The sequence below is a fragment of the Leptidea sinapis genome, chromosome 2, assembly GCF_905404315.1.
Source record: "Leptidea sinapis chromosome 2, ilLepSina1.1, whole genome shotgun sequence".
Classification (NCBI taxonomy): Eukaryota; Metazoa; Arthropoda; class Insecta; order Lepidoptera; family Pieridae; genus Leptidea; species Leptidea sinapis.
The window spans coordinates 11047141-11074856 of record NC_066266.1 but is presented as its reverse complement, the minus strand read 5'-3'; the positions used below and the strand labels follow the sequence as shown (position 1 = coordinate 11074856).

The following is a 27716-nucleotide window of genomic DNA, read 5'->3' as shown; positions in this document are numbered from 1 at the left end:
TTGGAATAGGTTTTTTTTTTTGTTAATTTTTATTTTGTTTTTAATAATGTAACATATTTATCTGTGGAAGACAGCTAGCTCGTGATTATAATAATTCTTATTCTTCTTTTTCAAGCCTGTCCCTCTCTGCAGAGGATCTGCACTCCGTTTGCCAACTTTCCTTTCAGTACCTTTATGAAAATTTTACATACGTTCACAAAACTCTATACCTTTTTGCTCTTAATAGTGATTTTCATTATTAAAAAACTAGATCTAAGGGATAGCTTGTAACTAATTCTAGTAGGCTTCATAAGATACATAATAGCTTTAACTATAGAAATATACACATATATAAGGAAGTCCCAGTCGCTGTTCAGGCATTATCTATCTATGTAAATTTAATTGTTTATTATAAATGGTTGTGTCGTTATTCCTACTACGTGATTGGACTGCCTTGGACTATATTATGATTATTTTATAGCAATAACAACGACAATACAATATGGTATGTTTTGTTAAAAAGAGCGCAAAAAAAGAATGCTGGGATAGTTTCTTGCGCCGCTTCCTCCCTCTTAGAGCGTCATATATTACCGAAGCGGTGGTAATGGTATAAGTGACAAGACAATAATTCTAAAGGAATCAATTTTGAGCAAAATAATTAATGCATTTTTATGCCCACTGAGCTAGAGGTCTCGGGTTCGAATGCCGGCAGATACAAACATTTATGTGATGAATATGGATGTTTGTTTCCGAGTCATGGATGTCTATATGTAATTGTTTGTTTATGTACGAATCGTTTTAAATGTAATATCATTGTCTTGCAGGAATAGTACAGGCTATGCCTAGTTTTGGCAAGATAAATTGTGTGAAAGTGTGTGAAAATTAGTTATAATAATGTTCCATAAGAACAAACTATGTCATACATTCAGATGATGAGATGTGCGATATTAAACTATTTTCATTGTTGTAAGATTTTTTCCAAGCCATCGATTTTCTGCCTATCTATAAAATGCTGCTAAATAAAATTTATTTAAAATTAAAAACTAATAATAATATTAATGTGTAAAATACAAAACTACGCAAAATAAATCCTAACCTTACCCCAATTATAAAAAGTAAATACAATTAAAACTCTCCTAAAAAATCTGAATTGTGAAATATAATTAAATTTCTTATAGAGTTTTAGCTTTCATTTTATTTATTTTCACTGATCAATTTATTGAAGTAGGCGTTACTTTGTGGAAATCCATAAATATAGACTAGACGAGTCTCGTGCTAGATTTTGGCGAGACAACACGTCCTGAGGATGCCTCGTGTAGAGGCGAAACACGTGTCGAATTGTTTAAAAACAAATATTGGCGGAATCAACCCTAAAGAAAACTTAAATCATTTGTATAATTACCAGATAGGCAAATAATATGAAATGTATTTACGAGCCACCAGTATATTCAGAGATTTGATCAGTAAAATTGGTAAATTTTGTGTATGTTTCGTTAGTAAGAGATGGAAATAGATAGAGTCTCTTACTGCAGCTGGCCAGGTTTTTTTACTTTAGTGTGCATGATAAACTACGACTCACACTCCATTGTATTAGTGTGCGTGCATTGCTCAAAACATTCAAATCAACAGAGGTTGACTGTCAGCCCCAATTTTTTTTCGACGTTTTCACAGCTTTCACAGTCTACACGTACAAATGATCTATGTTTACGTCTATGATCTATTATAATGTATTATTATTGTTATCTTCTTAATATATATAAATTACGTGACACGTTGTTTGTCCGCGATGGACTCCTAAACTAATGAACGGATTCTAATTGGGATTACTTCATGGAGTTCAATTTAGTCCAACTTGAGAGATAGGAAAGTTTTATTTCGATTTGGGACCCATAATTATTTTTATTTCCAATATTTGTTTTATATGGACATATTTTCAGTGAGAGAATTTATTAACGCACGGTTTGACAGTTCTGCTGTGAAACAATTTCATTATAACAAGAGGGAGCGTATTGTAGGAAATAATTCTTGATGTTATGAAATATTGTTGACAAATTCAGTCAGTATTTTATTTATTATGTACAGAACAACGTCTGTCGAGTCATCTAGTATACTATAAATTAACATCTTGACTGTTGCTTCTCAATGTATTCTTGATAATGTAATGTATGTTCAAAGGCAGATAAGTGAATTTCCTAGAAACTGTCATAACCATAATGTTAACTCCAAGAACAGACATAAACTGTATAATGCCTACTACTCGGCTAAATCGAGTTAGTAAAGCTTTGGGCGATGCTTTTACAGCAAGATCGCAGAAAATGTTCAAAACAAAAGTTTTACGTTATTCAAAAGAATTGTTAAAAAACGTTTGTGTGGTAAAGGTTACGATAACATAAGTGACTTTCTTAATGATACCACAGATTGGGAATGGAGCGACCGCGCTCAGGATATAACTATTAAGTTTAATTGTACCATATTATTATTTTGTAAACATATTTTTTCGATGAAATAAAAAACCCGCTGAGTTTGTTGCGCCCGTTATTTCCAGGTCTGAGGCATTCGTTTTGGAATGGGTGGTAGTTTTTGACTTTCAATAAGTGATGTCACATCCTATTTTGAATAAAAATATTTGAATTAGAATTTGAATGTGACACCTTATAACAGCGCCGAAATATTGAAAGCCTAAAAAGTGTTAAATAAAGTGAATAAACGTGAAAATTTAAAACACTGTATCGTAAAAGCTATCAGTCAAAGCATGCGTGGAGGTCGCTGTTATTAATCGATATTCGATACCAATATTTAATATTAACACCGGCTCGATCGATAAATCGATACGAGAACCGATTAATCGATGTCATATTTATTCTTAATAATGACGAAGTGACTACAGAGTATAAAATGATTTATAACAGCTATATTTTCTAGTGTAAGAAATGGTTGGTGTATTGTGTAATTAGTTTAAAAGTTCAATCTATAGTATTATATTATATTTAAATATATATAGCTATGTTATACCTAGTTAGGTATTAAACATTGAGGATGGGCCTGTTAACCTACGGGTTGCGTATTCGTTTCTCGACTTAAATATTGTTGCTCTATTGAGTATATCCAGGGTTATAATAGGGATATCGGGGAAGTTGGTCACCTACTATCTAAGTGACCCTTTGCTCATCTTTTATTATCTGACATAAAATAATGTGTTAATGTCATTGCACATCGTAAGTATCAATTTAATTATTTTTATTCTGTAAGTATGTGCTTTTTGTTATATAATATAGAGTCTCGCGCCAGAGTTTGGCAAGTCAACATATCCCGAAGATTCTTCGTGTAGAGGCGAAACATGTGTCAAATTGTTTGATGACTAATATTGAAGGAATTAACACTGAAGAAAACTCACAACATTTGGATATAAATATGACATCGATTACTCGGTTCTCGTATCGATTTATCGATCAAGCCGGTGTTAATATTAAATATTGGTATCGAAAATTGATTAATAACAACGACCTCCACGCAGGCTTTGACTGATATTTTTATAATACAGCGTTTTATGCTACTCGTATCATGGTTATTCACTTTATTTAACAGCTTTTACGCTTGCGATATTTCGGCACTGTTACCAGGTGTTATAATCATAGACCATAGATGTTTAGATAGATCATTTATATATAGACTGTACAGCTGTGAAAACGTCGAAAATGAGTTTGACAGTTAACCTCTGTTTTGTGCAATGCACGCAGACTAACACAAAGTGACACAAAAATCGCGAGTGTAAGACGTATCATGTCACGCACACTAAAGTAATAATAATAATATAATAATTAACCAGTGGGAGGCTCCTTTTCACAGGAAGCCGGCTAGATTATGGGTACCACAACGACGCCTATTTCTGCCGTGAAGCAGTAATGTGTCAACATTTTTATATTTTTTTTGTGTTTTTGAAGTCGGTTGTTATTTTGTTAAAAAAATTTTTTCTGGATCGGATGGACAATCATGGATCAAATGGACTTCCACGAGACAGGGACTACGCCTTTTGAGTATGAGTGCCGGAATAGTGTTATGATAGTGAAGATTATGATTATCACATTAACTAGAAAATTTACTAATGTGGCTACATACATAAAAGTTTCATTGATTTTTTTTATTATTTTTAAGTAATTCTATAAAATATTTTTACGATTCAGGTGTTCAGATGACCACTTACGCATCCACAAATGTAGTAAAAAGTAAAAATATTGTGCGAAAATTGGCCTCACCTATCATAATACAGAGAGACGAAGCCTTATAATCAAAGGTATAATTTCATAGCATCTGATATCGCTCGTAATAATGCATATTATGTAGAGCTAAGATGTATAGACGGGATAATATCATTTTGTTTTCTACCAGGGAACTCAGAAAGATTTTCGAAAAAAAGTTTTTATGTATGGAGACATGGCTGATTGTAATAATTCAAAATATGGATAATTCATATCATGTCTCATTGAAAAATGGATTTTCGTGTGATGATTTTTTATGATTTTATTTGTGGCCTTAAGCCCGACGCGTCATTTGATCGACTTCAAATGAAAATATGGATGAAGGCCCACCTAAAGCAACTCATCTCATCGTCACCGTTGGTATAACGAATTTAAGCTCACCTATCGTTGGGGTATGAAGATTAAAATGGTCATCCTTCGAAAGCTGATACCGAGAAAATTGTGCTGGCAGTGAAATTTTTAATTAAAAAAAAAAACAAACAAAAAAAACGAATAAATTTACCATATTGCAGATTGGTTCGGGATGTTTTCACAAGATTCTACACGAGCACCTTCGCTTGAGAAGGATAGGTCCGCGCTGGGTGCCGCAGAATTTCAACTATGCTCAGAACATGAGCAATAAATTTGAAGGAGGCTTGTCTCGACACATTAACGAAATTGTGACAGACTGGATTTATTAATACGATCCCGAAGCAAAGCGTTATTTGACAACTAAGCCAAATTGTTATACACTGACCTCTACTATTTACCACTGGACTGGCGGCTGTCAAAGTGCTTTTGTGCGTGTTTGATATTCACCATTTTGGCGCTGTTGGCCATATTGAGAGTCCACGGTACTAAAACTAGTGATGACGACTGAAGCTAAACAACACAGATAGTGGGAAACTACTTTCAAAAAAAAGGTGCGTTTTTAAGTTGATTCCCGAAGTATAAATAACACGGAAAACGAACGGAACGAAATAAATTTAAAATGAAAAAATACTTCAGAGTACTGTACGCTTAAAGACATCTTCCAACGCAGCGGTGAAGAGCATGGGCGATACGACAGCTGACTGGACTGGACTGGAACGGACTGGGCATCAACATCATATCATCGGCGAATAGATCACTCACCTTCCATTCACAGACGATATCGTAATCATGGCACAGACCATGGAAGACTTAAGCCATACGCTCGATGGCCTAAAACAGCTTCCCAAGGAGTAGGTCTCAAAATGAACATGGACAAGACGAAGATCATGTCAAATGTCCATGTCACACCTACTCCCATAATAATTGGGAACTGTACTCTCGAAATTGTCGACGAGTACGTCTACCTTGGACAAACAATCCAGTTAGGTAGGTCAAATTTCGAGAAAGAGGTCACTCGTCGAATCAAATTTGGATGGGCAGCGTTCGGGAAGCTCCGTAAAATCTTCTCGTCCCAAATACCGCAGTGTCTGAAGACGAAGGTTTTCAAACAGTGCGAGTTGCCAGCGATGACTTACGGTACGCAGAAGTGGTCGCTAACTATTGGTCTTTTGAGAAAGCTCACGGTCGCTCAGAGGGCAATGGAGAGGGCTATGCTTGGAGTTACCCTGCGAGATCGGATCAGGAATGATGAGAACCGTAGGAGAACCAAAGTAACCGACATAGTCGAAACGATTGCGAAACTGAAGTGGCAGCCTCGAATGGCAACCACGTACCGGAAGACACAGTGTTCGTAGGCCCCCCACAAGATGGACCGACGATCTGGTCAAGATCGCCGGAATACGTTGGATGAGGGCCGCGCAGGACCCATCGTCGTGGAAATCTTTGGTGCATTCTGTATTTAAACTAAAAAATCTTATCGTACTTAAAATTTAACTAATATATTGATATTTCTCGTCCATTGTGGTTTAATAGACATATGAGTTACAAAAATCTTGACCAGCTATCGTCAGGGTCATGCTTAGAGCATTTCTATTACCGATCCAAATTGTACAAGAGAATTTACAATATTTATCATATAGATTACACTTACCCAGCAACGGGGCTCTAGATATAATATAAATTTTGCCCAAAATTTTTGGTTTCGATTACAAGAAGCTCAACACCCTGGTCTTTCTTGGGACCTTTTGTTATATTATTTCTATTAATTTTTACCAGGGAGGCTCGTTTGCACAGGATGCCGGCTGGATTATGGGTACCACAACGGCGCCTATTTCTGCCGTAATGTGTAAGCATTACTGTGGTTCAGTCTGAAGGGCGCCGTAGCTAGTGAAATTACTGGGCAAATGACACTTAACATCTTATGTCTCAAGGTGACGAGCGCAGTTGTAGTGCTGCTCAGAATTTTTAGGGTTTTTTCAAGAATCCTGAGCAGCACTGCATTGTAATGGGCAAGGCGTATCAATTACCATCAGCCCAACGTCCTGATCGTCTCGTCCCTTATTTTCATAAAAAAAATACATCACAAAATCCTCAAAACTTAAGTTAGGTTATAATAATAATATTGTAGAACTTACTTCTAATAACGGATTTACAATATTTATAATAACACGTGGTATTTGTCCGTGTGTGTTTAGGTGTAAGTGCGTGTGTGTGTGTCTGTGTATTTGTGTGTGTGTGTGTGTGTGTGTGTGTGTGTGTGTGTGTGTGTGTTTGTGAATTATTTTTAATGTATACCTTCCTTTAGATTTTTATTACTACTCCTTATAAATCAGTCTTTACTGTTAAAAGTCCAGTACTGTTAAATTGTTTATTATAGTTGTATAGAGTGCGACAGATTACCGAATTTTCATAATAATTGGTGTGACTCAGCGGGACTTGGAATAGAGACGTGTGCCTGAGTACACCGCAGAACCGCGCTGAACCTTCAACCGAACGACCGGATTAGTTGGTAAAGTTAAACTCTACAGAAAACAATGCGATACGTAGCTGTTGAGGAATATGGATAAAATACATCGTACAGACAGATTCATATAAATATTTATTGAGTTAATAAGCCCTTATTAACAATATTTTGCTTGAAACAAAGGAATCATTAAAGATGTGTAGAATTGGTTCAGTAATCGATTTGGTAAATAATTGATTACAATTTAACTCGCCGACATGAAATCTATATTTTTTTTATGGAATAGGAGGACAAACGAGCGTACGGGTCACCTGGTGTTAAGTGATCACCGCCGCCCACATTCTCTTGCAACACCAGAGGAATCACAAGAGCGTTGCCGGCCTTTAAGGAAGGTATACGCGCTTTTTTTGAAGGTACCCATGTTGTATCTTCCCGGAAACACCGCACAAGGAAGCTCAATCCACAGCGTTGTAGTACGCGGAAGAAAGCTCCTTGTAAACCGCACTGTGGAGGACCGCTACACATCCAGATGTTCTTAAATTATTAGAAACATAACTTCAGTGCTCTGTGAACGGTTAGATCATTTGGCTTCGAAAGACGTCGCTTCATTCTGTGTCTTCTATCGCATCGTTCACGGGGAGTGTTCCGAAGAGCTGTTTGAGCTAATTCTTGCCGCCAATTCTACCTTCGCACGACGCTGGATGTGTAGCGTTGCTCCACAGTGTGGTTTGCAAGGAACTTTCTTCCACCTACTACTAAGATGTGGAACGAACTTCCTTGTGCGGTGTTTCCAGTCGTTACGAAACGGGTACCTTCAATAAAAGCGCATATACCTTTCTAAAAGGCCGGCAACGTTCCTGTAATTCCTCTGGAGTTGCAAGAGAATGTAGGCAGCGGTGATCACTTAACATGATATTTACGTCTGCCGTTAGTCAATAAGTCATTTTAATATTTCTTCATATATATACCACAGTGTTGGACAACATAAATACATTTGCAACATTATTGACACTAATAGAATATTTAAGACTGTAAGATCAGTACCAGTTTTAATGAAAATATAATTTCCCAAGATTTATAGCTTACTCAAGCCTTCGCAAATTGGGACGCTTAACATAATAGGCACCTGCGTATGCGCCGAGGTAAATGTAAAAATAAAATCCGGTAAAACGGTGGAATTCTTTGCGACGATGATCGATACATTTTTCGCCCGATATTTTATCGATATTCTTAAACACCGGTTTGCAATGTAAATATGTGAGGTTGGTTTACGATGTATTATTTTGTGAATAATATGCCATTATGTCATCAAGGATAATTATAATAGGTTACAGGAACTCCTTTGAAGATAATTATTACTTCAATAATTTTTTTGAGTTTCATTATTTTAAAAGGAAGAAAATATTTTTGATGTGAAAACTTCTTTAGGCCTGTTGAGCACTTTTTGCGTGTCCAAAAAGCATGAAACTCGTGTCATCGTCACCGAACGTTTTCCATTCCGTATACTGTGTTTAATATAATATTGTGTATTTTTTCGGAGAACAAAAACCGTCAAACTCGCGTCATCGTCACCGAACGGTTTCCATGATCTTTAGGTATAGCTCATGGAAGTATACGTATAGTGTGTTTAATTTATTGTGTATGATGTGTGTGTGATGGCACAGTCGGTATAATTTGCTTGAAACCTAGAATACAGTACAACTACAGCAAATATCACATGCGATCCAACAAATGGCGCTAAACTTCACAGTGACAACTATAACAAATACTATCTCGACTTCTGTCAGCCACAGTCCCACTGAATAAATATGTGCTGTGAAAAGGTCGGGTTAATTAAAATAATAATAAAAATATTACTTTTACGCATAAAATAATGTTAAATCAAAGTAATATATACACGCGTTTTAATCATTTAAAATGTATTTTATACCAACGCTATACAAATATAAAAACTGTTAATATGTGTACAATATGAAAAACAAAATATATAATCTAACTGCCCTAAAATCATTGATTCAAAAAGTATTTACAACTATAAATATCCATAAAAAATTAAATTTGAATCGAAATTCACATTAGAATGATTTTGGACCACAAAGAAATAAAAACACAATCTCAACCTACCCGCAATATCCACAACAAATTGTTCGGTTAGCAATAAAAACAATTAAACAGCCATCAGAAAGCCCTGCGACACAGCCGGACCGTAATTGCTGACCGCAGTCTAACTCAAAACCCTTGTTTAACTTGACGATACAATCCCTAATCGTAGGGTTGTCACGTTTAGGATGATTAAATATTAATAACATTAATTTATATATTTTTTTCAATGGGTCGACATAGTATTTATCAAGTATGTCATAAAAAATATGTACTTACTAAGAAGTTAAGGCAACAATTTTAGATCATTTACGGCCGTTCCCAATATACTATCTACGGATAGAGATAAATTACTACCTTCTACTATTAGTAATTAGCTGTCCCAATATACCCGATAAGTCATTCTTATCGCCTTATATTGTGACGCGTGAATTGCAATTTCCATACAAACTTTTATCGCTGGTAAGCTATACGTCCACCCGTTGACAGACAGCGTGAACGGATAAGGTGAGTTACCGTCGATAAGTTTATTGGGACAGAAAAGCCAACGATAGTTACGATATTTTTCTCAAGTAGACCATAACCCGAGATAGACTGAATATTAGGGACGATCGTTATACGTCTATATAGATTATTACAGCTGTGAATACGTCGAAAAATATGTGTCTAGAACTAACCCCTATTCTGAGGAATGAACACACACTGACACAAAGTGTCATACAAATCGCGTGTGTAAGACGTAGATTGTCACGCATACTAAAGTATTATTCCTGTCCGTATTTTATCGGTTGAATAATAGCAACAGACTCTATCTAGAATAATCTATCTATTAATAATCTAAGACAACAATATAATATGTATGAACCACGTACTAGTAAAAAAATATTTACATAACAATATAGCACCAAAACAAGCCGATTAACGTGTAAATACATAGCCCCAGGCACACACTTACACTACTACAGGCCGATAGGCGGCCATTATGAGAATTGTCATCGTCTGCGACAAATCAGTTTGCGTCTCAATAAAATATTTTGAAAATGCCATGCCAATGAAAAGTGTAAAAACGTTACTATTATTTGTGGCCATATATGATTATTTAAGGGAGAAAAAATTGTGTAACTAGTATCCCCCGTAACCGCACACACACTAGCATAACAATTTTTTACTCGGCCGTGGTATGAACACATAATATTTCAACAGCAATAAGATAAATTAAAAAATATTAATTTCTTAACATTGGCAACCCTATCCCCTACAGTTGTATTATCTGAGCCACAAAATAAGCCAACCATTGACTTGACCAACTCCAATTTAAGATTCACCATATTATGATATTGAAGCAAGATTAAACATCAAAAATCTAAACTAATACCAAATTTAATGTTACTTAACATTAAATTTCGTATTGTCTGTACTATAATAGTGCAAGTGACTGGCTGTACAAGTACCACTCCTTTATTTGATACGCATGGCATAAATTTTTGAAGTGAAAACTTCTTACGCGGCGTTGTGCACTTTTTTGGGATGGATATAAAATGTTAAACTCGCGTCAGGACACGTGGCCTGATCGAAAATTAGTAAGACAGTCGTTGAAAGTATGGATAAAAGTTAATTTTTCTGAGATATAAACTTTATAACGTAAAATAATTGTAATAGTTCTGAAGTGTTTAATTTTTCATAAAATATAAATTGTTATTTTTATGTACGATAGCGCAATAAATGAATATTGTATTAAACTACATAAATGCTAGTACTTTTATACTGATAAATTAGTGCAAAATTATTCCCTAACCATACCAAAATATTAAAAAATGCACACCGTTAATGTTCCAGTTTTCACCTCTGCCGACACTCCCGTAGTGCAACCCGTATTTCGTGCACTTTGTGGTTGCCTTTTTTGAATGGAAACATTTATGAGCATTTTTCCATACAAACATTTTTGACTATTTTCTCCTTGAAACCAAACCAAATATGGCCGAAACAACATGCTTTCGACCATGTCAACGCTAAGTTGACGATAGAGACAAACCTCTTAAAAATACGGCATAGCATAACTTATTAACAGCGCAAAGATTTCTCATAAAAGGCATAAAAGGCATTCATTTTCTCAAAATTGATTCCTTTAGAATTATTTTTGATGTCATTTCTAATATAACTACCGCTTCGGAAACAAATGGCTCTAGTAACTCTAGTAACTCCTTTTGGCATAGTCTAGTCCGGTAAAAATGGACGAACTCCTAGGTGAAGACATGCAATTTATCTGTACAGCTAAAATAATAATAGTCCAAAGCCTATTTTAATAGGAAATATTTCGGAACTGACCGGAACCTATACAAACAATGAAAGCTCGACCACTAATAACTTAATCTCAGGATCACAGGACAAATATTTGGTCATTCGGATCCTTAGTCATCACAAAAGGGTGCGTGGCTCAGAATTGTATCGTATTTTAATTATACTAAATAGAAATTTAGTTAACTATAGAACACTTTGGGTAACATATTTTTCATTTCTCATACTCGGAAAGTAATGATGTTGTGATCTGATTATTGGGTAGAAAATGACTGCTGTCAGCTGTGAAGAGTTTTACGTAAAAAAAAACAACGAATTAAAAAAAATGCTGCGGCCATGTGACCTTCTAAACAGCCAGTGTGAACTTAGCGCAAACTTCTTTGAGCGGAATAAGCCACAACAATTACGCGGTGAGATCCATATTCAGAAGTTAAGAAATCGACATAAATTGTCCTAATTTGACAGTTAATTTTAAATAGGTACTACTAATATTATTAAATATTATCAATTAATAGTTTTCATAAACAAAAAGTTATATTTTCCTTTCGAATATGTCGAAATGAAAAGTAGAGTGTTTAACACGGGTAAAAGAATAAATACTACTCTGGTCTAAATACCTCGGGAATTGATTCTTTCGACCGTCGCTTAAATATCTACAATAACTAGCTGGTTACCAGTGCACTTTGCTTCATCTCAACAAATGCATACAAGTACCTTTACAATATTTCTATATAGCCCATATAGGCGAGTGGTTAGCGACCCTACCCAAAAAGCTAGAGGTCCTGGGTTCGAATCTCGGTAGGTGCAAACATTCATATGATGAATATGAATGTTTGTCTCCGAGTCATGGATGTTTAAGTAAGTTGTATTAAATATATCATTGTCTTGCAACCCATAGCACAAGCTATGCCTGATTTGGGGCAAGATAATTTGTGTAAAAGTTTGTCAATATTAAAAATATAAAATATATAATATTTCACATCAAAATTAAAATCTTATTTGCATATTACGAAATAGGATTGACCAAACATGGTATCGTACGCCAAAAATGTATGATAAAAACAATACAATTTTCTATAAAAACAAATATCTTAGCAACACCAGTTGGTAACCACATATAGGCAAGGTATTTCAAAGTTAATTAAGGAGACAATAATTAACATTCATAATATGTGGAGCAGTTCTTACCTGTCGGCCCAACACAGAGCATCTTCTCGGTACCTGTAACCAAGATGACATTCTTATTTCAAATTATATATTCAAATTCAAATATTTATATTCAAAATAGGATGTGACATCACTTATTGAAAGTCAAAAACTACTACCCATTCCAAAACGAATGCCTCAAACCTGAGAAGAGCGGGCGCAACAAACTCAGCGGGCTTTTTTTTCATCATAAAAAAGTTTACAAAGTAATATACTACTAAACTTATTAATGTACAATTAAACTTATTATTTAATAGCCTGAGGGCGGTCGCTCCATTCCCATTCTGTGGTATCATAAAGAAAGTCATTTATGTTATAGTACCTAACCTTTACCACACAAACGTTTTTTAACAATTCTTTTGAATAACGTAATACTTTTGTTTTGAACATTTTCTGGGATCTTGTTGTAAAAGCATATACATCGCCCCCCAAAAGACTTACTAACTCGACTTAGCCGAGTAGTAGGCATTATATGTTTATGTATGTTCTTGGTGTTAACAGTTTCTAGTAAATAACAAAAACATTATCGTAAAGGTAAAATTTGAACTTCAACGATGTTTTGCTCAAGCGAAGTATTGTTTATATTAGAAGTTTTTGGAAGTTATACGACTTTTGGTGCGTCAGGGAAAAATTATCAGAGTGATTACACGCACAGCATCACGCAAATTCGACACCCAGACGTTAGCTGGACAACTAGACCATTTGTATCATAATTCAGTTACCAAGCCTCTTGTAACTCATATGTCTACTGAACCACAACCAATGGACGAGCATAAATTAATAATTTCAATTTATATACAAGCTAAAATAAAAAAATATTTCTCTCCAATTGTATAAAATTAATTTAATGACATTAAACGTTTTTAATTATTATTCTACCGGATGACGCAGTGTTGGTAGGCCCCCCCACAAGATGGATCGACGATCTGGTCAAGTTCGCCGAAGTACGTTGGATGATGGCAGCGCAGGACCGATCGTGATGGAGCTCTTCCGGCTGATGTTGGTGAAACGTTATTTAACTATATTATGTGGTACAATAATATTTTCGTTGGTTGTATTTAATACCTTCTTCATTACAATATTGTTTTTTCTATATACGTAAAATAGCACCAGGATCTTTTTTTCTGGATTTTTGTTTTATTACGCCAAAGAAGACTTCTACATGCGTGCATACAAAAGTACCTACACATACATTTTTTTATGAGAAAACGAATCAAGCAAGACGCTCATTTAATAGTAAGTGACACACTTTGCCCATTACAATGCAGTGCCGCTCAGGAGTGAATATTGAACATAAAATTCTGAGCTGTATTACAAATTTTACCAGTGGGAAGGCTCCTTCGAACAGGATGCCGGCTAGATTATGGGTACCACAACGGCGCCTATTTCTGCTGTGAACCAGTAATGTGTAAACATTACTGTGTTTCGGTCTGAAGGGCGCCGTAGTTAGTGAAATTACTGAGCAAATGAGTCTAACATCTTATGTCTCAAGGTGACGAGCACACTGTTTTAAAGAATCGTGAGCGGCACCCTTATGGGCAGGGCGTATCAATTACCATCATCAGCTGAACGTCCTGCTCGTCTCGTCCCTAATTGCAATAACAAAAAACATAAACAGATTATGATATTGGGGATTGTTGCAAATAGTAAGTAAGTAAACGTTTTAACCAGTATATTCCTTCTGAAGTACAATCCGTTTCCTTTCACATAGTTACAATATTTTAACGATCAATTTGTGTCTAATGGTTCGCTTAACATATCTACAGCTGAATACCTTTCATGTATTGTTGTCGGTGTTCGGTTTCGGTTCACGCTGTACTGTTTTCTCTTATTAACATACATAATAATTACAAAACATTCTGTGAACAAAGGAGCATCTGTTTTGACGGATAACGTTACTATATGTTATATACTACATTTTGATTTTTAACCGTAATACGGTTCTTTTTTTATTTATTTATTGAAGTAAATCTTCTTTAGGTGTGACTTGAGGGTAACTCAGAATAATTTTCTGACGGAAGTAACGTTAGTACTTCCGGCACAATTCCGGTTAATTTTTCTTCGTCCATCGGACAGGCAAAAGGTCCGAGCCCATAGGGCCATATTCGTTAATATATATAAATAACAGGGGTGCTCAAACGGTCGATTGGGATCGACTGGTCGATCGCGAGTGCTTTTTGAGTGGATCTCGAGAAGAAAATCCGGTATGATAAACTAAAATCGGTAATTACGCACCATCTTATGAAAAGTATGCTCAGGACATGCAGTGTCATGCAGATTCAACATCCAAAGTCGCTCTTTAGTTAAGCTTAGAACTTTAGAACGCGTTTCTTTTGTAAGAACCAATAAACTCGCAATTTTGAATAATAATTATGAGTTTATTCATTGACATTTTAGAGCAGACCTACACTTACCTTGACTAAAAAAATGCATATTTTGCGCAAAACTAATATCTATGTCATCGTGACACTCTACCTAGACGACAATCCTTGATCACACATTCTTGAAGCCTATCAGAGCCGATCGATCGTAGTCTAACAATTTTGAGGTAGATCGCCAGCAGTTCAAGCTTGAGCACCCCTGTTCAATAACAACGTTATATTGACATGTGTGATATTAATAATTTAATTATTTTTATTCAATTATTTATTAATAACACGGCTTAAATTAATGTAAGAATATATTAAATGGTATGAATTAAATCTTCTTGTCTTTCAGCTTTTTAAGAATATTTGTTATATACTGGATGTCCAAGCATAGGTGGGACAAACAAGGGCAAACGAAAATGACATATTTTGTCTATAAGCTTTCAGATAAGCAATAAAGTATATATATGTATCTGTGAATTATAATTCATAAAGTAAATTACGTTTTACTTCAATCTCGCGTAAAGAATACACGCACACACTTTTTTAAATAGGAAGCCAACGTTTCATACAATTATAAACCTTATTATTAAGCACACTCTTAAATATAATTACAGTAATTGTATACCTCACATACAAGCTAAATCGATATGCATAATGAAATTAAAAACAATACAATACATTTTTAAAACTTGCATTACTAAAAAATATCACCATTAAAATACATTATGAACTATTAGATATTATATCAATATGAGAGTAAAAATAAAATAAAACAAGAAGAAAAAAAAAAACAAATCATGAAAAAAGCAATATTAAAACTAAACTCATTTCTAGGTGGTGATTTTTTTTTAATTTTCGTTCAATTACAGTGTCTATCACTTTATCACCATCATCAGCATCAGCAGCCGGAAGACGTCCTTTGCTGGACAAAGGCCTCTCCCAAAGATTTCCACGACCATCGGTCCTGCACTGCCCTCATCCATCATATTCTGTCGACCTTGACCAGATCGTCGGTCCAAATTGTGGGGAGCCTACCAACATTGCGTCTTCCGGTACGTGGTCGCCATTCGAGGACTATGTGCCCTGTCCACTGCCACTTTAGTTTCGCAATCATTTGGGCTATCTCTGTGATTTTGGTTCTCCTACGGATTCAACCTCGCAGGGAAACTCCGAGCATAGCCCTCTCCATTGCCCTCTGTCCGACCATAAGCTTTCTCATAAGGCCCATAGTTAGCGACCTCCTCTGCGTACTGTAAGTCATCACTGGCAACGCGCACAATTTCATATAGGTGATAGTTTTTTATTATTTATTTAAAAAACAATACAATAACATATATTCATATGCTGCAAGCATCTGCTCGTGTAATCGCTGCATCCATAAGAAGACAAAGTCACGAAGCACTCACTAGTAAGCAATGAACAAACAGCATAAAACAAAATGGCGTTATATAGCTGCATTGTAGACCGCCAAGTCATGTGGTAAGGGTGTGTGGGATTGTAATTTTATGCGAAACTTCAATAACGGCCGCCAAATGTGCGCTAAATTGCCGAATTTAAATTCGCGGTATTTCATATTATGTACACGCTTGCGTAAATGAGGGACAGAATGACAATATGGAAAATATTCGGCATTTCAATTTTAGTGGAGCGACAGAGTAACACACTTTTACCAATATCAATCCAGTAAATATATCCTCTTCTCTTCTTGTAGTAGTATCTAGTATATTAGAAATTACATCAAAAAGAATTCTAAAGGAATCAATGTTGTGAAAATAAATGCCTTTTATGCCTTTATGTCTTTTGCCTTCCTCGCGTCGTATTCCTCATTGCTGAGGGTCGTGATTTCTCTGAGGATTCAACTTTTTGAAAATAGTTCGCTATCTGTGTCTGTCTTTGGCTACGTTCAAAGCATCGCGAAATCCGATATCCGATCCGATATATTTGCGGATTTGGTTAGACCATCTTATAGGGCTGCGCCCTCTGGGGCGTCGTCCGTCTACCTTCCCAATAACCATCAGTTCTTCGATCTTTTCGATTCTCGATCGATTCTGGCCATCTTTTCTGGCGAAATAATAATGTATCAATAGAGGATATCTGAGACTTTGGGTTATCGCAACGTTGTTTCAAACGTTATGGTCGCCGCCTAATTAATCATTGAAATTCACACGGTTTTCAACTACAGATAGTTCTAGAGAATCCAGACAAAATAAACCCCATTTGTCGTTTCACCGCTCTTCGACAACACTTCCCTCAAAGCCTCGCCTATAATGGAAATTCTGGGTCGGTCATATGGAAGGCAAAGCCAAACTGGCTTAGAAGAAGCTGGGCATCAAAAATAGAGCACGGGAATACTTCAATCCGGCCCACATTCTAGCGCTCTACAAAACACAGGTCCAGTCAAATATGGAGTACTGCTATCATCTCTGGTCTGGCGCATCCCAGGATCAGCCCGAACCGTTTGACCGCGTGCAACGCAAGTTCTTTATATTTACATTACCTAAGATTAAGAATTGGTCTCCGCTGCGCTCCAACAAGGTACACGAGGCGTAGTCGCAAAGTGCGGCACCTTATAAAATGCGCAACTTGGCGTACTCGAACCAGTCTCGAACAATGTGTGACATTGACGTGCCACATATTCTGTTAAACTTTGCTAATAATTGAAACTTATCATTAAGTAATCACATATCATCAGTAAGTATTTTGTATTTTATTAATTTCAATGTAATATAACACGAAGCGTATGCTGAAAAATTTGAAAGATGCCATAGAGTGTCAAGAAGCCGCGCACACAACCAGTCGGAGGCTCCTTTGCACAGGATACCGGCTAGATTATGGGTACCACAACGGCGCCTATTTCTGCAGTGAAGCAGTAATGTGTAAGGCTTACTGCGTTCCCTTCTGAAGGGTGCCGTAGCTAGTGAAATTACTGGGAAATTGAGACTTGACATCTTATGTGTGAAGGTGACGAGCGCAATGGTAGTACTCTCACTAAGTACCGAGTGAGCGGTACAGGAAGCCGTCCAATACACGCCCGTGACCTAGGTATAGTTCATCACGATCTTCTTCCAGCGTGCTAAATTCTCAGCATCTTAATCTACCGAAGCTGAAAACTTGCATTCTTTTACGTCTTGATATTTTTCCCTTTAAGATGACACTGTAACACTCGAATCAAATTCTTTATTACTCGTCACAGTAGGTGGTGGCGTACATTCGCCGGGCATGTGGTTCACGTGGTCATTGTGAAACAGAGTCTGGATGCCGTCTCTCCACGGGAACTTCTTGAACCTCAGCCGCATGTACTCATAGTCGCGGCATTCTCCTTTATGGGGAGGCTCGTGTTGAGACACAGGCGGTAGTGCCGCTCAAAACTTTTGGGTTTTTAAAGATTCGTGAGTGGCACTGCGTTGTAATGGGCAGGGCGAATCAATTACCATCAGCTGAACGTCTTGCTCGTCTCGTCCCTTATTTTCATAAAAAAAGAAACAAACATCTAATAGTTGCCGTAATAAAAAGCTATTGTTCTCAGATAGTGCGGTATCTATTTAGAGCGCAGCAGAGTCCAATCCTAAACAGTACATAATTTGTTTCATCATATAGCCTGACACTGATACACGTAAAACATGAATAATACGGTAATCCAAGGGCTCACGTATCAAAGGGTGTCGCGGCAACATGTGTTTTGAATTACCTCAACTTTACACTTTAGCGATGGAAACTTTGATAATTTGGGTTACCATACTCTTGCTAGGGTCTAGCGTAGAACCTCTACGTCTAAGATCTACATAGTCTTTGACAAAGAGGATGTAAATACTACTAAATAAGAGGTGGGAATGCCGAAGTAAAAATTTAAACTTAGTTTAGTAATAAACGTGCAGTTCTTTGACATAAGTTTGAAATAACAGTAATTACAGTAATGCGATTGGCGACGAGGTACAATCCAGCTAGGTTTGAAAGCGAACAGTTGCATATAACGTAGTGGATTTCGCATACCTCCGTTTTTTACAAGATTATAGCCGTCATCTGTCAATCTATCCTAAGGATAATTTATTAAAAGTGTTGGGTAAACTTTTTTTTTTATTTTAATTCTAAATATTCAACCCTAATTAGCTTTTTGATCGAGTTGTTTCGGTCTCTGTTTGGGCATAATGCATTTTCTCGTCCATAATTTTGATATATTTTTCAGCGATAGTAATTTTTTCAAATTTTGATCGAAAAGGGAAATACTTCATAGATATGTAGATGTGAAGTAATATTTTCATATAGTAGGAATATAAATATATCCAGTGGGAGGCTCCTTTTCACGGGAAACCGGCTGGATTATATGTAAAACAGTACCTATTTCTGCCGTGAAGCAGTAATGTATAAACATTACTGTGTTTCGGACTGAACGGCGCCGTAGCTAGTGAAATTACTGAGCAAATAAGACTTAACATCTTATGTCTCAAGGTGACCATCAGCTGATCGTCCTGTTCGTCTTGTCCCTTATTATCATAAAAAAATAGATATTTTAATGATATATTATTTACAAAAGTACAAAATAAACGTTAGATTGTACATGATTGATTCATAAATAATCTTGTACGTGTTGTATCATGGTACGGAACCTTTTGTGTTAAAGTCCGACTCGCTCTTGACAGCTTTGTAAAAAATAGGCGAAGAAAACTGTTACAATTCATACAAAGTATTCATAAGTAAAATTTTAGAATTATGGCAACATTACCGTGTCAACGGAACGCTGGGAAATGTTCTCCCGAGCGATATAAAATGCAAACGACATGACGCGAGTGTTGACAATTGCAGCCAACTTTCTAAACCGAATTCGATTACGTTTTATGACGTTCGGAATTTGAATTCAAATTTTTATCCGTATTCGAACTAGAGATTCGTAAGGAGGAAGGAACGAAAGAGTATTTAATCAACAGTTTATACATTTTTGTGTTGTTCTTTGTTGATACGTTTGAAGAGGTTTATTGTAAGTTTAATGTACTGTAATTGTTGGCAATGTCACATTATCTGTGAACCGGAGGTCGCCAATTTACTCATAAAAATAAAAATAAACAGAGAAAGCCAAAAAAATCTGATTTACGTGTTGCATAAATACTACACTGAAACTAACCGTACAATATGACAGGAGAGTAGAGGGGATATGAAGGGGGTAGCGGGGAGGACAACACATTCCTGCGAGGTGAACAAATATTGCAACCGAGTTACAGTTTGGGGTTACTTGGGGCGCGTGGCTCCTACTAAGTAGAACAACTACCCCACTAGTGTTACTCAAATTCAAATATATATATTTAAAACACGATTTAAAATCCCTAATTGATGGTCCACCACAGTGCGGTTTTCAAGGAGCTTTCTTCCACGTACTACTAAGCTGTGGAATGAACTTCCTTGTGCGGTGTTTCCGGGACGATACGACATGGGTACCTTCAATAAAAGCGCGTACACCTTCCTTAAAGGCCGGCAACGCTCCTGTGATTCCTCTGGTGTTGCAAGGGATTGTGGGCGGCGGTGATCACTTAACAACAGGTGACCCGTATGCTCGTTTGTCCTCCTATTCCATAAAAAAAAAAAATTGAACGTCAAAAACTACCGCCCATTCGAAATAGTTTGCCTCAGACTTGAGAAGAACGGTCGCAAGAAAATCAGCGGGCTTTTTTTACTTAATTTAGTTACAATATATTATGTAGTATCGTACATTAAAATTTATAAATTAACAACCTGGGGGTGTTCGCTCCATCCCCAGTCTGTGGTATCATTGATAAAATCATTTATGTTATAACCTTTACGACGCAAACGTTTTCTAACAACTCTTTTGAAATCGGTTGTTTGTTTTGTACGTTTTCTGGGATCCTTCGCCCAAAAGACTATTAATAATTAAATACTTATTAACTAGACTCTTTTGTAACATTTTGAAATAAAACTTCTTATCGCAGGGAGGTAAGCTGGTGAATACGTGACGAAAGCGTTCGAACGAACGTTAGCGTTACGCGAACGGTGATTTCTTGACTTGGTTAGTAAGCTGGTGAATACGTGACGAAAGCGTTACGAATAAACGCTAGCGTTACGCGAACGGTGATTTCCTGACTTGTCTATATAGTCTATGGTCTAGAGCAAACTAGTTTTTTTTAACAGTCACGAACCGTAGTTTGTATTTTGTATACTCAAATGTATACTAGTCCAACCTACTCTTCTAAAAGCAAACTTGTATACAAAATTAGAAAAAGTTTATTAAATTCTGTTACGACCTGATTCTCACAATATTTTACTTATTGGATGCACAAAATTACAACATTCCCGTTTTTTTTTGTCGATGTTTTATTAAAATCGCTACGGGGTGCAACATGTCTGGAACTTATAACACCTCATAGGTTTTTTATTAGACTTTATTAAATTTTGTAAAATTTGAAAAATCGATCCAGACGTTAAGACATCACTAACATACGTAGGAGAATTATACATCGACTGTATTGAGAATCTAAACCATCCTCGAATCCACTTGAACATACACAGAAAATTTGATTCAAATCGGTCTAGCCGTTTAGGAGGAGTTCACTGTCAACACACGTACAGAATAATTATATATATAAAGACTAGTGGACACGACAGATGTTGTGCTGTACACACGTCTCAAATTTGGAAAAATCGGTCCAGCTGTTAGGAGGAGTTCACTAACATACACATGAGCAGGATATTAGATGGATGGAATTGAGAATCTAAACCAATCTCAAATTCACTGGAATACTCTAAAAAAATCATCAACATCGGTCCACCCATTTAGGAGGTAGTTCGATCGTGAATCTAAACCATCCTTGAATCTACTTGAACACACACAGAAAATTTCATTCAAATCGGTCCAGCCGTTTAGGAGGAGTTCACTGTCAACACATCGACAGAAGAATTATATATATAAAGATATAATTTGACCTAATTTTCGCGACCTGGAGACCTAGACTAATCAGCGAGTGTTACCATACATTATTAAGTGTCTGATAAAAACAAATTAAATTGATCTTTTTCTTGTGAGAATAAGAATTATTATCTTAGATTAAGGATTGGTCTCCGCTGCGCTCCAATAAGATACCGTACTACCTAAGAACAATAGCTCTTTTATTACGGCAACTAATAGAAGCTTGTGTGCTCGGCATCATTCAAATTTTGTAGCATATGCTTCGTGTTATTTTACATTGTAATTAATAAATTATAAAATACTTACTGATAATACGTGATCCCAGTGTCTTTATTATTTCTTGTAGTATTATTTTTACAAAGTTTTAATACGCAACCTGGCATTATAGTTTTAATTATTAGCAAAGTTTAACATGTGGCACGTCAACGTCACATATTGTTCCAGACTGGCTCGAGAAAGCCCATTTGGGCGTAGTATTAGTTGCCGCACTTTGCAAGTTTCAAAGTCATATTCAAATTATTTCTATTATCGCTGATGAGTATTAAATAACATTACAGAATATTAAAGATAAGAGGCAACTTAGTAATTTTTTTCTATTGAGGAAATTCTACGGCATCATATTTCCACATCTCTTAATCGCTAGACCATATTTGACTTTAAACATATATTTATTTCCACGTGATTGATATAGAATTGTCTTATATTAGAATTTATGCCTATCGCTCCGGCTAGGTATAAAACTAAATGAACCACATCAGTGTAGATGTGGCTTTTTAGGTAGATGCTCTTGGGCGTCAATTCATCCGCAGTGCATTTGCCGCTCTTAATAAACCAGCTGTTAGAGACAAATGGTATTACCCACCGCGATGGCAGGCGTCCTGATGGATTGACCCTGGTGGCTTGGGCCGTGTGAGACGCGACTTGTGTCGACACTCTGGCTCCTTCTCATGTCGAAGTTACGTCAGTTGGTGCTGGGCTGCTGCTTCGACTGACGAAGACAGCAAGCCACGCAAATATGTCGGTCTCGGTGAATCTTACATCTATGTGCCATTTGGTGTTAAGACGTTTGGCCCGTGGGGCCTAAAGGCGCGGAGAATGTACAAATTACTCTTCTCTCACCTTAATAGGGCTACCCAAGCACTGGCAACTATTTCGGTCAACAGATCAGCCTAGCTATCCAACGTGGAAATACTGCCAGTATTCTTGGTACACTTCCCCATAATGATAGTTTTAATTTAATGTAATCATAGTATTATAACTATAATTATAAGTTATTTATAAGTGAAAGATTGAAATCACGAATTGTTGATACATTTCAATATCTTGTTAAGCAATTTGAGGTAGGGCAGGGCCCTTAAGGTACTCAACCAACGGTACCGGAGTAAACAAAGATAAAATTAATTACAAAATCCATTACTAAATCTATGTACACACTATCCGAGTGAAAATAATACTGGTAAGCGGTCGTTAACAAAACAAATAAGTGTTGCCAGGTGAAGGCTAGTGTATTTGATTACAGAGGAAAGCAATTAGCGTATTATCTGTGCAAAGATAAAGGCTGCGATACCTGACACCTTGTTAACGTATACAGCCGGGTATGCTATTTAGTGATTTTCGCTACTGGCAACATGTTTGATGTGCTACAACTTCGAAATTCCTTATTCCTTAGTTATTCTTGTTTGAAGGAACAAAACCTTTTTTTATTTACTTGATTACTTTAGAGCTTTTTTATGAAAATAAGGGACAAGACGAGCTGGACGTTCATTGTAATTGATACGCCCTGCCCATTACAATGCAGTGCCGCTCAGGATTCTTGAAAAACCTAAAAATTCTGCATTTGCGCTCGTCACCTTGACACATAAGATGTTAAGTCTCATTTGCCCGGTAATTTCACTAGCTACGGCACCCTTCAGACCGAAATATGATAAAGTTTACATATTACTGCTTCACTGTAGAATACCCCATCAACATACTATCCATCATCTAGCCGGCATCCTGTGCAAAGGATCCTCCCACTAGTTCCTGTACTTTCTAATGAATTTTGGATGTCAATGAATAAAAGTATTATTGAGTTAGACTTTATCCTGCAATAGTGAAACATTACTACATCATATGATACACTACGTCTCATGATACCCACGCATTAGTGAACATTATACTCCGGAACGTGCGATTCGATCGCTATTACACACAAATCAATAATTTTCTATCATCGGCCGCCACTCACACCAACCACTTATTAGTTGATAAAAAACAATCGATACGACTGAGATTATTATTCTCGCGACGGTTGACGGTGTTAATATGGACATGACCTAAGATAATCTGAGAAGTATTTTAGTTTTGTGTTGAAAATTTGAAATATTTAAGTTTTATTAATTAAGGATATATATATTATGTTAGTATGCTGTGGGTCACTTCGATTAATCCTATCTAAGTTAGTAAGGATAAGTTAGTAAGGATAAGTTTTCATAGGGAACTAATTATTTTAACTTTATTAACAAATAACACGTAATGACGTGATTAAAATGTTAATCTTGATAATTATTTTAGTAATCTGAAATTTAAGGTGAGGATAAAAAAAAATTCAAATACTTCTATAATTTAATTAAAATCATAAAAACATATATGTTTATATTTGAACGAAAATAATTGTATGATAATTAGACTATCAGAGTTTAATAAAATATTAAGAGTCACTAAGGAAATGTATACTCAAGCAAATATAAGTTTTACTTTACTATATATACTTATTTATTATTAATGAATAACTCTGTAAAATCAAAAATAAAGTTAAATTGTTTTTTTCGTTTTGTTTTAAAATTTTGTACCTACTTAACTAATAAAGACGCCGGTTTGCTCTGCTACGGATGAAAAAAATACATCATTTATGTTATTTAAAAAAAATACCGAGTTATGATCAAATTACGACCTTCCTTTAAATGCCAAAACTCAGAATAAAGGATGATTACCTGTATAATAAGACTGCTGAGGATAGCATAATTCATATTCTTTATTAAATACATAAAATATAGATCGTGAGTACACTTATTAAAGGCCATGGCTAACCTTATTAAATATTGATACAATATTTTTCTTTAAATGACCAAACTATGTTAAAGTTCCGATTTAAAAAACAGACTGTCACTGCTATCACCAGACTATCCAGCCTATCAATCACCTCCATAAAAAATTAAGTTATAAAAATAAATAAAGTCATATCCACACTAATCCCTGATAATTCCATTTCCGTTTGCAGTATAAAATCATAGCGTGGCTGTAATTCTCATAATTCACGGCTCAGTTATAACCTTTCACACCTCGACTCTGCATTGTGCATGATTGTACATTAACATATCATTGTACCTACGCTAGTATTTACTGAGTATGCAACATCGGACACTTTTCGCAACTCAGCTAATTGTAAACTTCCTGCTCAATTGTAAGTTTTTATTTATTTTTTTTTTATGAAAAATGGAGTCACCTTTTGTTAAGTGATCACCGCCGCCCACATTCTCTTGCAACACCAGAGGTCGAATCACAGTAGCGTTGCCGGCCTTTAAGGAAGGTGTGTGCGCTTTTTTTAAGGTATCCATGTCGTATTGTCCCGGAAACACCACACAAGGATGTTCATTCTACAGCTTTGTAGTACGTGGAAGAAGGTCCTTGAAAATCGCACTGTGGAGGACCGCCACGCATCCAAATGGTGGGGATGATATCTTAACTTGTCGTGTGTCGTTCGAAGGGTGGAATTCGGCGGCAGGAATCAGGTGAAAAAGTTCTATATGTCGGTTGTCATCGGTTATCGGGCTCATTTGGTAATTAGTTACTATCCCCGCCTGGTGATTAGTTACTAGCTGATGCCCGCCACTTCGTCCGCGTAGTATTTAAAATAAGCAAGTTTCGACTTGAAGATTATCTCATGTCCAGTTCCCGTTTTCGCTCTCGTTTCCAACATATTATATTATTATATGAATCTTATTTCCAGAAAGATTGCTATGGCAAACTAAACCTAATATAGGTATTTTTATAGCTCATCGGCGTGAATTTCAATTTTTCACAAATTTCACGATTTCTCTTTTACTATTTACATATGGTATAGGAAGAACTACTTTCCCACAAGATTTCTTGGAGCAATGGCATTACTAAGACACTAAATAAGAATACCTAAAAATCGGAATTATTTTATTTTTAGACAAAATAATGAGAAATAAAAATGAACAAAACGTTCCATTCTACTTACAGATCATACACATATTAATATATAAGTAGGTGTTTGACAATAATAATAAAGCTAACGTTAATTATTTGTATATTTTATTAAATAGAACAAACATATTTTGAGTTTCTATGCCTCTGAACCCCTTTGTTTTACTAGTTGGAAAATTGAAGTTTTTTTTTAAAAGAGAACAAACTATTTGATCAATAATACTTTATATATATCTAAAATACTTTATTACATGGTAAACAAACATTTAATTTAATATTTCATTAAAAATTTGCATTTGCGGTAAGAATCCCCGTTAGTAAGATACTAACACAAAACTAAATATGGCGGTTTTTACATTTACACGAAATAATGTGTCTCACTTAACGGTAATAGGCATTTTCTCACAAACAAACTGTCATTTCTCGGTAATTTTAGATTTTATTTGATCTCGCGCTCAAATGTTAATTGCTTTTTTATTGTTCAAACTATAAAGTTATGATGCTCTGTCAATATGGAATGTGAAATATTTGCTTTACTAAAACTGTGTTTGGTTCAAGTACGCGATGCGGTGCTATTCTTCTAATTACAAAATGGTTGACGTTAAGTTCTGATAATATATTTATTATTCAAACAAAACAAATCTTATAACTATATTTACAATTCTACGATTACATAAAATTAAAACTATCATTACGTTGAAGCGTACCAAGAATACTGGCAGCATTATAGCGTTGGATAGCAAGGGTGATCCGTTGACCGAAATAGCTGCCAGCGCTTGGGTTTCCAGTAGCCTTATTGAGGCGCGAAGATAGTATTTTGAACATTCTCCGCGCTTCTGGGCCCCACGGGTCAAGTGTCTCGACACCAAACGGCACAAAGATGTATGACTCACTGAGACCAACATATTTGCGACACTTGCTGTCTTCGGCAGTCGAAGCAGCAGCCCCAGCACCAACTGACGTAACTTGGACATGAGAAGGAGCCAGAGTGTCGACGCAAGTAGCGTCCCACACCAGCACCCTTCCCCGTGCCCAAGCCACCAGCGTCATTCCATCAGGACTTGCAACTTTGCGGAAGACGCTTGCAATCGCGGCGGGTAATACCATTTGGCTCTAAAACAACTGGTATATTAAAAGCGGCAAAGGCACTGATTCTATCAAATTCAAATTCAATTTTTTCCGCCGGAGGTCGTGGGTTCGAGGCCCGCAACATTTATAAAAATTGTTTTATCAATTTTATTTCTGTATTAATCCTAGAAGTGAGGGTTATCACTTTAAAAACATAACATATTATTATTTTTTGTTCAAAATAGGATTCAACATCACTTTTTGAATGTCAAAAACTACCACTCATTCTAAATAGATTGTCTCAGACCTGAGTAGGACGGGCGCAAGAATCACAGCGGCCTTTTTTATTAAATAAAAATATGTATTACAACGTGATATCGTACAAAAACATTAATAATTAAAGAGCCTGAGGGTGTTCGCTTCATTCCCAGTCTGTGGTATCCAAATTTCGTAAAACATTTGTTTTGTACATTTTCTCGGAATATATTGTAAAAGCTTATACATCGCCC

At 36.0% G+C, this 27716-nt stretch overlaps 1 protein-coding gene across 5 annotated transcripts in view; it reads right to left on the bottom strand.

Annotated features, from left to right (window-relative positions):
* LOC126971673 (protein trachealess) overlaps nucleotides 1-27716 on the bottom strand; it is a 271027-nt gene that overhangs the window by 209497 nt on the left and 33814 nt on the right. For all 5 annotated transcript variants that reach the window (XM_050818066.1, XM_050818089.1, XM_050818080.1 and 2 more), the window contains exon 3: nucleotides 12634-12666. In XM_050818066.1, the coding sequence (XP_050674023.1) occupies nucleotides 12634-12666 (33 nt within the window). The remainder of the gene's footprint in view (nucleotides 1-12633; nucleotides 12667-27716) is intronic.